The sequence below is a fragment of the Rhinatrema bivittatum genome, chromosome 2 (assembly GCF_901001135.1).
Source record: "Rhinatrema bivittatum chromosome 2, aRhiBiv1.1, whole genome shotgun sequence".
NCBI lineage: Eukaryota > Metazoa > Chordata > Amphibia > Gymnophiona > Rhinatrematidae > Rhinatrema > Rhinatrema bivittatum.
Window position 1 is genome coordinate 435,144,847 of NC_042616.1, and position 13,702 is coordinate 435,158,548.

Genomic DNA, 13,702 nt, shown 5'->3' on the forward strand with positions numbered 1-13,702 from the left:
GCATGTTGTTTTCAGTGAACATTTCCTGTGTCTTGTACTTTTTTGAAGCTCACTAGATATTTGTGTATTTCTATGATACATCTCTTTCCCCTCCCTTCTCCTAGAGAACATAGTGTACGTTTCTTTAAGCGTCCCTGTATAGGGCTTGTGTTAGAGGGAGTGTTACTTTGCGGGTCAGATCCAATTTGGGATATATTCATGGATCAATTATAATACAAAACAAATGACTCAACTCATAAAAACTCCCAGATTATGGAATATAGTTTTGCATCTAAGAATTTAATTTCATGGATCTGTGACATTGTCTAGACTTTTATCACTGTGAATTTTTAATTGCACAAAAAAAATATTTTTTTTCTAGTCAAATATCGTGAGTAGTTTACAAAATGACACTTAGCAATAATGCAGTTTGCAAATGACATAAACGGATAATGTCTGAGGAATACAGTGCTAATAATTTAGCCTTACTATTCTTACTTAATGCCACTAGATGTCAGCAATTCCTTAGAAACAACAGTAAAGCAGAACCTTTAAAGAAGAAGGAGAACTGTAATGTGTTATCTGATAGTTCTCTGTTTAGAAAAACAGTGGTTCTCTACTTTCATTCTGCTGAAGAATACATAAAGCTGAGACTTCAAATTATCATTGTTATTATTATTATACTTAGGAACCAGGAGCTCACAAAAAGTCAGAGCTCTAGATTAGCTGCCACAGCTTCCTTTTCCATGCATATGAAATGTTTCTGTTTAATGACCTAAGTTTAATAATAATGCTTAAAATGTAAAGATGACTTTGGAAATAGAAATTATCATTTTTACATTTGAATTCCTTTTGATTTGGAGTCTTTCATTAGATTGTAATCCTAAAAAGGATCTGGAAAATATAGATTGCTGGGAATTTGATCTGCAAATCACAAGTGATGAATGAAACTTTTTCCATTTTCAACTTGCTTGGAAGTACAGAGGAAAAGGCTTTGGTTATTCCTGTGATATTTCAGCCTGTCAACATTTCTAAGCATATTCAGCCATATCCACAGACTCTCTCAGTGAGGAAGATTGACTTGAGCAGCTCTCTGTGTGCTAGACAACAATCGGATGTGAGAGTGTGTGTGCGTGTGTGTGTGTATGTGTGTGAGAGAGAGACTGGCAAGAATGTGAATAAGATTAGTGAAAAGTTAAATAAGCAGTCTAAAAAAAATCAGGAAAAACCATGATCAACAGAAAGAGAGGAAGGAAAAAGAGTTGTGACTCTGCCACTTGCAACCCTACACTGTACCAAGTAAATTAGCGCTTGTTTCGTCTGCTGCTGGTGATCTCTTAAGGTGAGAGGAATAGGGAAAGGCGTGAACAACAACCTCACTCTTTTTATTTAGTTCTGTGGTTCTGATTAGCAACTTTCTTTTATTTATCTTAATATTGTACCCACAGTTTCTCTTCAGTATTTTGGATTTTAGATTTGATTATTGCCTTGTGAAACCTGAGCAAAAGGCAAGTTATCTTTTAGGTACACAGGTTATGACCCTTCTCTAGAGGACTTACAATTAAATTGTGTTCTTGAAGCAATGGAGGGTGAATTGACTTGCCCATGGTCACAAGGAAAGTCAAGGAAGATGCATGGTTTGAAGACTGGCCTTCCCTGGGTCTCGGTCCATTGGTCAAACCAAAGACTATTCCTCCCTCCATCTTTCAGGAACTTTAATCACTTCTTCCCATCCTGCATAGAAGCCTCTTAACACCTACCAACTAGCCTCTACCTCACTCCCCTAGCACCAGGGCTTCCCAGTCATTTAGCTAATGTGATCCCCATTTTTGCCCTTAAAAATTCACATGATTGATTTCGGAGCGGCCTCGGAGGGAACAGGGAAAGCCATCGGGGCTCCCCTAGGGCTTGGCGCGTGCAAGGTACACAAGTGTGCACCCCCTTGCTCGCACCGACCCCGGATTTTATAACATGCGTGTGGCTGCTCGTGTATGTTATAAATCGGGCGAAGATTTGTGTGCGCACAAATCTATGCCCGCACGTAGGTAGTAAAATCTGGCCCCTAGTGTTCTTCCTGACCCAACTCTCTGGTCACCCAGTCAAAGAAATTGATTGGATTTGTCTGGCAAGACCTACTTCTGGTAAAAATATGCTGCCTCAGATCTTGTATTCCATTAGATTCCATAAACTGCACTATCTTCTATTTAGTACAGATTCCATTAATTTACGTATCACTAACTGGCCTGTAGTTCCTTACTTCTACTTTTGTGAAGAGAAACCACATTTGCCTATCTCCAGGCCTTCAGAACAACTCCTGACTCTAAAGAAGCGGAGAGAGTGGAGTTGCCAGGACTTGTCTAAGTTTCTTTAATACCAATAATGTATCCCGTCTGACCCCATTGCTTTATCTACTTTTAGATTAGCTAGCTCCTCATAAACATAGTTTTCTGAAAATTGTTTTGAGGTTCACCTTACTTCCAATCCGATTTATGTTGATTTTCTGTGGTCCTACTCCTGGCTTTTGTTTCAGTGAAAACAAAACAGAAATATTTCCTAAACAATTCTGCTTTCTCTCATCAGCATCTGCGTATTCTTCACTTTCACTTCTGAGTCTCTCAAAGCCACTTTTGTTCTTCCTCCTAGGAAAAGGTCTTGTCCTTTCATTGTAATGTATTTGTTTTTTTTCTTTCATTTACAGCTTCACTCTCCTGACTATTTCTCAGTTTTTCTTAGCTTTTTCAGATATCTTCTTCTGTCTTCTTCTCTGTCATCTCCTGTAGTTTATGAATGCTAACTTTTTTTCTTTACCTGTTCAGTTACTTCTTAAAACCATTGTGGTCTCTTTTTCCTCTTTTTATTTACTTTCCTAACCAAAAGATTTGTTGCCCTTACAATCATTCCTTTTAGCTTTATCCACTGTTCTTCTACTTCCCCTAGATTTTCCCATCCAGCTAATAACTCCTTGAGGTACACACCACCACCACTACTACCACCATATTAACAAAGTTAGTTTTCCTGAAGTCTACGACCCTTGCCTTTGAATGAACCTTCACTGCCTGCATTCTAATAGTGAACCACACCATCCAGTATCACTGGATTCCAGATGATCATCCACTATGACAGAGGCAACACTGTCTCATTTGGTAAGGACCACGTTCAGTATTTCCCTCTCCTGGGTGGGTTCCATTACCAGTTGATGGAAGAGTTCTGCTTGCACAGAATCAGGATCTCTGTGCTTCTAGATGATAGCACAGCCAGGTTGTCCCAATCAGCATCTGGAAGATTAAAATACATTAGCAATAACACTTCATCATGTTTAGTAATTTTGTGATTAATCCACATTAAACCTCTATCTATTTCTTCTACCTACAATGGAGGTCTGTATATCACACCAATATAAATAGATGTTCCATTCCCTCTTTCCAGATTAACCCACAGTATCTCCTCCATACCTTAAAAGTCCTGCTGTTTTGTTGCTTTAATATATATCTATATATATATATATATTTATATTAAAAGCATTGCTCTCGCAAAAATGAAAATGATCCCATACACGCATATGTGGGCCGCGTATGATCAATGCAAATTTTAAGAAGCCGGGAAGTACATGTGTACATACTTGTGCGCACTTTAAGAATAAGAACACAGAAAAAGGGCAGGAATGGGTGTTCTGGGGTGGGGCTAAGATGTACACACACAACCCCTGAATTTTGCAAGGCTGACCATGACAATGCATGCCACTACTGTTTCTGATGAGGCACAAGTCTGGGGAGAAAGAGAGTGAGAGAGACTCTTTTAAAGGGCCAATCTGACACTATATATATATCCACTGAAAGGGAGGCACTTTCAACAGAGTGGGTTTTGGCAGGTGGTGTTACAAGTGTCTACAGACCCTTGCGCCATAGGCAGTCCAATGTAACACTGCCTCCCCCAAGCCACCCTAAGTTGAAAGTGTCCCCTTTATGGTGGGATATATAGAGATTGGCCCTTTAAAAGAGGCTTTCTCTCTCTTCTCTGACACACATGTGTAGTAGAGATATACTTGCACATAAAATTGAGCATATTTTTGCTTGCATGCCCAATACACATGTTTATGGGTGCACGTGTGCACCTTTTATAATTTACTTGTTTGTGTACATACCCAACTATCTAAAAGTTAGCTCAATATCAGATCTAATTTATCCAGCTAACTTAGTACCTGATTCATTAAGGCAGGAGTGGCAAACTCCAGGCCTCAAAGGCCACAAACAGGCCAGGTTTTCAGGATATCCACATTGAATATACATGAGATAGATCTGCATGCTCTGCCTCCAATGTATGCAAAACTATCTCATGAATATTCATTGTGGTTATCCAGAAAACCTGGCCTGTTTGTGGCCCTCAAGGACTGGAGTTTGCCACCCCTGCACTAAAGGTTTTTCCCATAGACACAAAATGGGAGAAAAGCCTTACTGAATCTGGCCCTTAGCTGGATAAGTAGCTATGCCCCGGACTGCCTCCATCCCACTAACCCCTTATGCCAGATAACTATTTAGCCAAATAGTCAAACATTGCCACATAGCCAGATAAGCCTGAATATGTCCAGCTAAGTGATGCTGAATATTGACCTTGAAATATTTATTAGGGATGTGCTATCGTTTAGGACAAATTAGGCAATTTCAATGACATTGCCTAATTCGTCCTGGTTCGGGGACCCCAAAACCGTAACAAATGTTTCCCTAAATTTCAGAAAAATTTGGTTTTGGGTTAGTGCGCACTAACAGGAGTTAATGCGTGCCAACTCCCATTAGCGTGCGCTAACATTAAAAATTTAGTGCGCACTGATGGGAGTTATCGCGCTCTAATCCGAAATTCGGATCTCCCCAAATTTCAAAGGCCCAAACCACGGGAAATACGACATTTCCTGCGGCGGGCCGAAAACAAAGCCCAAACCGAAAGGTTTGTGCTTTGCACATCCCTAGTATTTATATATCTTAAAAGATGTATGGTTTCCATTGTAGAATATTGCTGCTTAGGAGTATACAAGTAAACTTATGTTCAGTTTTGAAAAATAATTCTGTTAGGTTTTGAAAAGGTTTTGGTCCAATACTTATCTGATACCTTGCATCATATTCTGAGGCTCTTGGAAAACAAAAGAAATAAGGTTAATAAATTGTAAATATTTGAGGTATGAGAGTGATTTGAAATCTCATTACATACCTAAGCGAGGTGGGAATCTGAAAATAAATAGAGAATGAAACCTGACTCACCTGCTATCTAGGAAACAACAAAGAATAGATGCCCAAGAGTCTTTTAGACATAATCCTTAAAAGGGACAGGCCCAGAAAACAGCAAGGTAGGCAAAAGACCCTTGGGCATCTATTCTTTGTTGTTTCCTTACTGCGTTATTTGATCACCTGCTCTCTAGGTTAGAATCTAAATTGTTACCTGTAAAAAGGAAAATAGTGAGCTAATAGTAAAAGGCAATTTTGATATATAGGTTCGCACGAAGATCTTTGTGTGTTTGATTGGTATACAGAAAGCATACCCATTTGGAGAAACTAACCTGAGTGATTCTGCTGCTGCTAGTGTTACTGCACCCTACCTGGAACAATATTGATTCTGAGTTTAGCATTCTATTCCTAGTAGTGTTGATACTGACTGCTATCTTCTATGAATTATGAGAATTTGATGCTATGTTATCAAAGCTTTTGTCATAGACACATGCCTCGTGTAAAATATAAATTGGAAGGGGAATAAGGGAAGCCTGATGCTAGATAAATACCAAGATTGGCATCTTTAAGCAAGCATGATTTTTATTGTGCATTTATTGTACCTTTGTATAATGTGGCAGGGGAGTCTTCTTACTTTGCTCCTTTCCATAATTATTTTTTGTTTTAAGTTCAACAGGTTTGATGTAGTTGTCTTTGCTTGTCTATAATTGATTTGGCTGGCTGGTCAAAAAGGACAGTCTTACAGAATGTGAATTATAATGTATAGTCTTCATTATAAAATCATAATGGAAGGGCAGGATCAACATGATTCCCAAAATCATGTTTTTACATTCCAAAAGCTGCACTGACTACCTCTAATTGTCCTGCATTAGCTGATAACAACAAACCTATGCATTTTCGTTTTTTTCTTTGTAGCCCAGTCAGCATGAATTGCAATATTCGATGATAAGAAATGATGTACTCTGCCTAACAACAAATCAGTAGTAAATCAATATAAGATCAGCAGATTGCACAAATACAGACTATATGATGTTAATTCAGTGTACAATACAAAAAGGGTTGCATTAACTAACATATATAAGAACTAATAGAACTGACAAAAGAAAGGTAGAATTGACTCTTTTCTTACAGTGCTAAAAATGCAGGGAGGTCTTATTATGATTATGTATTTATTTAAAACATTTATTTATCTGCACTTTCTAAAATTCAAGGTGAGGAACAACTTACCTTGCTAAAATCACATAAAGGACACATTCATTAACATGACTCAGGATGCAGCTATCTTCCCAAATTATCATCTTTAGGGTGCCTACTTGCTCAATGAAAAAGCATCACTCATCTAGAGAGACACCCAGTCATTTCAGAAGCTGGTAAAGGCAGTGGCTGAAATGAACAATATCTGTTGCACAGTAAAATATCAGAAAGCATGTGCTGGCAAGGGTCAGTAAAATGCAAGGTCATTCAGCAATGTTTTCAGAGCCTTCTTAAATGTTTGCATTCAAGTTGTCCCATGCAATTGCTTGGGCAGGGAATTGCAAAATAATGGTCTGGTAACAGAAGAAGCTCTGTCATGGGCCTCTGTCAGGTGGGCTAAATGAGGCGACAGGACCTATAATAGGCCACATTGAGCAGATTGTAGTGCTTGTGTTGGTTGGTCAATCTGAAGCATGGCACAGGCACTTGGGGCTGCATTGCTTTACAGGAACCTATGAATGAGCATTAGCTCTATTTTTCCCAGGGCAAGATGATTCAATTTTGTTTTTTACCACATTGCAGGTATGGGCTATATGTCTAATTTTCTTGGAGAAATCATATCTAAAACACCAAACCAGGACTGGATCAACTTGTCTTAAAATTAATGGAGCCACTTTGCAACCTTTTCAACATTTCTATTACGATCCGTCCATGATCTCTACTGGTCTGTAACTGTTTATAGAGTTAGACTGAATCAAAATATACAGAATTGTACGTTTTAATGTGTACAAACCAATGGTTCAGAATTCCCTTTAACAAAATAATTTTAGTATTGACCTAAGCTATAATATATAGAGAAACAAATAAAATGATGGTAAATAAGGTTATAAAGATCCATCTACACTGCCCAATTTAAATTTCTTTTGTGTTGCCAGTTAATCTTTCCCTTTCACTTCTTCATCTATAGACGTAACAAGCTGACATACATCAAGAACATTGCTTTTAAAATGCTAAAGTACACTACAGCTAGCATGTGGGATTGGAGTCCAAAACACCATGTTTTCCAAATGATCTTTTACTATATTAAATCAAAATGTTTGTTTTTTAAGGTGGTGGCTATAAAAATAATATTGGAAATTATAAGATTCTATCTTGAAGACTTCATTACAATCTAGTGTTTACATATTTTTGTTTCCTTGCCACAGCCATTAGACTTTGAAACAAAGAAGGCATATACCTTTAAAGTTGAAGCATCCAATATTCACCTTGATCATCGGTTCCACTCGGTTGGTCCATTCAAAGATACAGCGACAGTGAAGATTAATATTCTTGATGTGGATGAACCTCCTGTGTTTAGCAAGCCTTTATACACCATGGACGTCTATGAAGATACCCCTATTGGTACCATTATAGGAGCTGTGACTGCTCAAGACATTGATGTGGGTACCAGTCCTGTTAGGTTAGTAAATGTTTCATTATTATGTACCTCAACTTATCTACTGCATCCCAAGCATTCCCTATGCAAACATAGAAATTGTTCAGATATACCATAAAAATAGATCTTTCAATTTGTTTATAATCATCCAATAGAGATGTGCGAAGCCTGAACCTTTCGGTTCAGGCTTCGTTTTCGGCCCGTCACAGGAAATTTTGTATTTCCCATGGTTCGGGCCTTTTAAATTCGGGGGGGACGACCCGAATTTCAGATTACTATGCACTAACTCCCCGTTATTGCATACTAACTCCCATTAATGCGCGCTAACATTTTTACGTTAGAGACATACCAAGATTAGAGACGTGCACATATACAATCATCCTTTTACCAACAAGGAGTGAACTTATAAAAATAAATCCTAGCTCCTCCTCTCTATGTGAGGGAGAAACTTTAGCAGGAGCCAATTACACCATTAATCAAGTTACTCTGCAGAGGGTGGCATGATAGAAAATGTGGTAGGGCTATTCCCCCATTGTGGCCAAGTTATTTCAGGTACACAGGAGAACATGTACATTACTCTTAACATCATACTTCTTGGTACTGTGACGGGTGGGGACCTCCTATGCTGTCCTGAGAGATGACAGGGTCACATAGGGAAAGAGGGAAGATCAATCACAATTTGAAAAAATGTGGCAGAAAGAAGATGCCAAAGTAGTCCAAATTGTATTGGGTGCTACTGGCCTGATTAAACGGAAGTTCCAGGCACATTTTGGCTTATGAACTCTGGTACAATGCAAGTATTGAAGCGAGCACCAGCATGTTAGAGACATTCACATACCTTCAAGGTTTCCATGCACAGAAAATGGGCTGCTTTCAAAGAAAAGAAGGCTCTGGAATGAGGAGCCATGGGATGAGGATGAAAGGGGAAAGACTCAGGAGTAGCTTAAGGAAATATCTCTTTACAAAGAGGGTGGTGGATGCATGAAGCAGCCTCCCCTTGGAGGTTTTAGAGACTAGGATGAACACAGGGGATCTCAGAGGGAGTGGTAGGGATTGTAGAGCTTAGCTGGTATGGGTGGGCAGATTAGGTAGACTATATGGTCATTTTCTGCCATTATGTTTCTGTACTTTGAAAAATTCAAACGTGTGCCTGTAAATACTAAATCCCTCCCCAACTCCACCCCAGGAGCACCTCTTTCTTTTGGAGGTAAAGTTACACTTCTGAGTGTCACTGTGCATACAGCTGCCCACACACAGGGTGGGTCATTTTCAAACAGACCATTCCCATGGCTAAAACTCTGTTTTACCCACAGAAATAACTTCAAATTAACTTGCCTGAGGGTAATTGTCAAAGGGATCCTTGCAGGCAAAAATCATGTTATTAATGTAAATTGCTTGTCTCAAAATTGCCCACCCTGTGTGCGGGTAGAGCTACAGGCGTGGCTCCAGAAAGCCCATACTCTCACTTGCATTGTAATGGAGACAGAGAAAACCATGCACATGTTTATGAATTTTGAAAACTCTCTACAAGAAAAAAGTGCAAACTTCTACAGATACCTTTTTAAATGGGCAGTTTTGAAAGTAAAAATGCATGCATACGTTTCCTTTGAAAAAATGGTGCCAAGACTGAGTGTAAAATGCATCTTCAGAGTTTGCAGTTTTGCGAGCAGTTTGGAAATGAACATCTATAAAACCTAATGCAGACTGTTTAATCCACACCCCCCCCCCCCCCTCTCGATTTAAGCACACACACACTCCGGTGCTTCTTTATCTTGTGGCTAAACGCATGCACGCTTTGGAAGCTAGGACATACTTTTCACTAGGCAGAAGAGGGTCATTTGCAACCATGGCAGTTTACTTGGTTAAATCATTGTTTACCCAGATAGCTTCCAGCAGTGGGTAAACTGGTCTGATTTAAATCCAAATTACTTATCTAACCCAAGACACTGCATTGGTCCAGATAATCTGAGATGAATCAGATCATCTCACAGATTTGATCTGATGAACCTAAGCCTTTCATTTCTTAACTCAGATAAATGCAACTCATTAAAAAGTCAACGTGAATCTCTTTGTTTTTCCTGGCTTGTACTTTTCTGTCATCCATTTCAGATGCACATATTTGTAGATTAAACTACTTAAAAAATAACTATATTTCAATACGCTGCAAAATTTGATTCTGTACATAGTTACATGAATTTGGGTCAAAATTACTCTGAGTAAATTTTATCCAGTATTCACAGATTTGTGCTTTTTTGAATTAAATTAGAGGAGTTTGGCCCATCCCTGCTTAAACAGTAAGGCTCTACAATGACATACAGAGTAGAAATGGGAAGATTATTTTTTTTAATGTCTTCAATCTACAATCAAGCATGATCAGATACTTTCTGATTTTAAAAAATGTATTATAGATATGACACATTCTTATGATTCCTGGACCAGAGTGTGAAGAATTGGGAATGAGATGGAGACAGGTAGATAGCTAGCTGAAAGGGATAAAAAGCAGACTGAAAATGTATGAAGAGAAAGGAACAATTTAAATTGGGGGAAAAAAAACCCAAGGAAAATGTGAGAGAAGGAATAAACTAAAGGGTAATAGCATGAAGAAAGAACAAACTCACATATATTATTTTAATACAGTAGAGCATACTTTATCTAAAGATCTCTTAACTGGAAACTTACTAATTAGAAAAAATTCTGGCCCCTGGGCCATAATCTATTATGTGAAAATTGGTTGAGTTTATATGATCTGTTACTTGGAAAAAACTCCCATTATATACATTTGTTTGCCAAAAAAAACCTCCCATTATCCAGAATTTTTAATATGTAGAAAATTCCATTATCTGGAATGGCCTTGGTCTTGACCATGCCAGATATATGATGCTCTTCTGTATAGCAAATGTGTGTTTGCAGTGAAAGTGATCAAGTTCCAGGCATCCTTTTTTAAATCTTTAGGTTCTACAAGGATTGAATGTACAACAGTAAAAGAAAAGAATAGCTCAGGGCTGGATTTATATATCGAGTGCTCATAGGCAGTGAGGGGAGATGCTCTGACTCCCACCTCCACCCCAAAGTCATCAGCAGTACAAGAGGTTGTGAAGGAGAAAGGAGGGACCCCTGATTGCCTCTATCTATTTCCTCATCTCTCTGGTCCTCCCCCCTACCTCTGAGCCACAGTGGTGTTCAGCTCCAGCAGTAGCAGCAATACAATTATAAAAAGAAAATTCGGCAATGGGGTCTCCAGCTGCTGGTCATACTCTCAAGGCTGTGTGGCATCCTGACCCTTCTCCCACATGGGCTTCCTGTTCTTATGGAAATCCATGCAAGCTTCTATCTGAGACAGACCCAGATAGCAGCTTTTTAACAGCAGCAATGCTCTAGTACAGGGCTGCCCAAACCTCTCCTGGAGATCCCACAGTCAGTCGGGTTTTCAGGATAGCCACAGTGAACATGCATGAGATATATTTGCATACCATGAAGTCTCAATATATGCAAATTTATCTCATGCATATTCATTGTGGGTATCCTGAAAACCCGACTGACTGTGAAGTGCCCAGAACAGGTTTGAGAAGCCCTGCCCTAGTACCTACCACTCAGGGTGATCCAGTACCGAGCGGTAGGAAGAGCTGCGTTAGTGCCTACGGCACCCACGGTTACCGCCCGCACAGTGCAGCTCACCTACCGCTCGATCCTGAAGCCTAATTATATGTAAATGTAAGCCGCGTCCGAAAAGCCTTAGGCCCACGCAACCAGGATACTGGATAGAGCGCCTATACAGGATCCTGGGTGCGCGGGCCTAAGGCTTCACGCCACGCTGGTATCTGTCATTTCAAATGTCATTTGAAATGACAGATACCAGGAAGCAACGGCGGCGACAGCGCAGAAGCAACGGCAAAACAACTTGTCAGTGTCCCCCCTCCTCTCGGAGCAGGGCGCGAAAAGCCGCCTTGCTCTGGGAGGAGGGGGGACACTGACAGCGACGAAGCTTTCCCCCAGCCCGGACACCGGCGAAGCCAGAAGACAGCGGCGGAGAAACGGCAAAATGACTTTTCAGTGTCCCCCCTCCTCTCGGAGCAGGGCGGAAAAGCCGCCTTGCTCCGGGAGGAGGGGGGACACTGACAACGGCGAAGACAGCGGCGAAGCGACTTTTCAGTGTCCCCCCTCCTCTCGGAGCAGGGCGCGAAAAGCCTCCTTGCTCCGAGAGGAGGGGGGACACTGACAGCGGCGAAGCAACTTACTTTTCTGAAGCCATCATCAGGAACACATGCGATCGTAGCTCCTCCCAATGAAGACAAAGATGGCCGCCTGCACGGGGAAAGCGTGCAATTGGCCGCTGAAGACGTGATGTCGTGACGTCACGTCTTCAGCGGCCAATTGCACGCTTTCCCCGTGCAGGCGGCCATCTTTGTCTTCATCGGGAGGAGCTACGATCGCATGTGTTCCTGATGATGGCTTCAGAAAAGTAAGTTGCTTCGCCGCTGTCAGTGTCCCCCCTCCTCTCGGAGCAAGGCGGCTTTTCGCGCCCTGCTCCGAGAGGAGGGGGGACACTGAAAAGTCGCTTCGCCGCTGTCTTCGCCGTTGTCAGTGTCCCCCCTCCTCCCGGAGCAAGGCGGGCTTTTCCGCCCTGCTCCGAGAGGAGGGGGGACACTGAAAAGTCATTTTGCCGCTGTCTTCGCCGTTGTCAGTGTCCCCCCTCCTCCCGGAGCAAGGCGGCTTTTCGCGCCCTGCTCCGAGAGGAGGGGGGACACTGAAAAGTCGCTTCGCCGCTGTCTTCGTCGTTGCTTCGCCGCTGTCAGTGTCCCCCCTCCTCCTGGAGCAAGGCGGCTTTTCGCGCCCTGCTCCGAGAGGAGGGGGGACACTGAAAAGTCGCTTTGCCGTTGCAGTCTCCAAGGCAGCCCCAGTCCGGACATTGGAGGGGGGCTGCAACGTTTTTTTCGCTTTTTTTTTTTTTTTTGGCTTCGGGAGCAGGGGAGAGGCCTGGGGCTGCCACGGAGACCGGCACCCATGATGGCGGCGGGGGGCAGGTGAGCGGGGGCTGGGGGAAAGCTTTCCACCTACCCTTACCCATGCCTCTACCGCCTGGGTCAGGGTAGGCGGTAAGTTTGCAGGTTAAACGCGCGACAAAACGGCAGGGAAAGGTAGCGTTAGTCGGGGCGCGGGTTACGGGATGCTAGGTGAATAGCTAATTCGCTCGTTTGCATGCAATATCGCGCTAATTCGCTCGTTTGCATGCAATATGCATGCCGCGGGCGGAAGGGGTTGCCCAGGGAATTTAGGACGCGGTAGAAGTAGGTTAAAGGGGATTCGGGATCGCAGGAAGGGCTAACGCGGCCGAAAACGAAGTTAAAAACGGCTTAGGAGCAGGGTAAACGTGGCCGCACTTTACAGGATAGGCCTGAATGTTTGGCACTGGAGACAGTTGCCTATGAGTAAATCCGGCCCTTAGTTACAATAGTCAGTATGTTCTGGCAGTGTTCAAGCAATGTATAACAAATCACTTGAGATCATCTTTCCTTTGTATGTGTCTATTTTATGCTATTGTTGAAGAAAGAGAGATTCTCATGCCCTGACTGAGATGATCAATGACACTCTCACACTAACCTCTTAAGTTTCGTGAAACTTCACTGCCTAACATACTGATGTGCAAAAGGCACTTGCTGTTTAGCCAATATCTATTTTGCTGCCTACTTTTATTAGTTTAAACTGTGATTGGAAACTTATATCTGTATGTCTGCCCTGGAACATGTTAATTTGTAAACTGAAACCTATACTCGCAAATTCTACTGAACACTGCTCTATTTATTGAAATACCTGCCTTATTAATTTATTCTGCCAGTGAAAAATACTTACATGCCTGTCTCTAGAACACATAAACCTGTAAACT

At 41.5% G+C, this 13,702-nt stretch overlaps 1 protein-coding gene across 4 annotated transcripts in view; it reads left to right on the forward strand.

Annotated features, from left to right (window-relative positions):
* CDH12 (cadherin 12) overlaps positions 1–13,702 on the forward strand; it is a 2,479,035-nt gene that overhangs the window by 2,363,484 nt on the left and 101,849 nt on the right. For all 4 annotated transcript variants that reach the window (XM_029590315.1, XM_029590316.1, XM_029590317.1 and 1 more), the window contains one exon: positions 7,592–7,845. In XM_029590315.1, the coding sequence (XP_029446175.1) occupies positions 7,592–7,845 (254 nt within the window). The remainder of the gene's footprint in view (positions 1–7,591; positions 7,846–13,702) is intronic.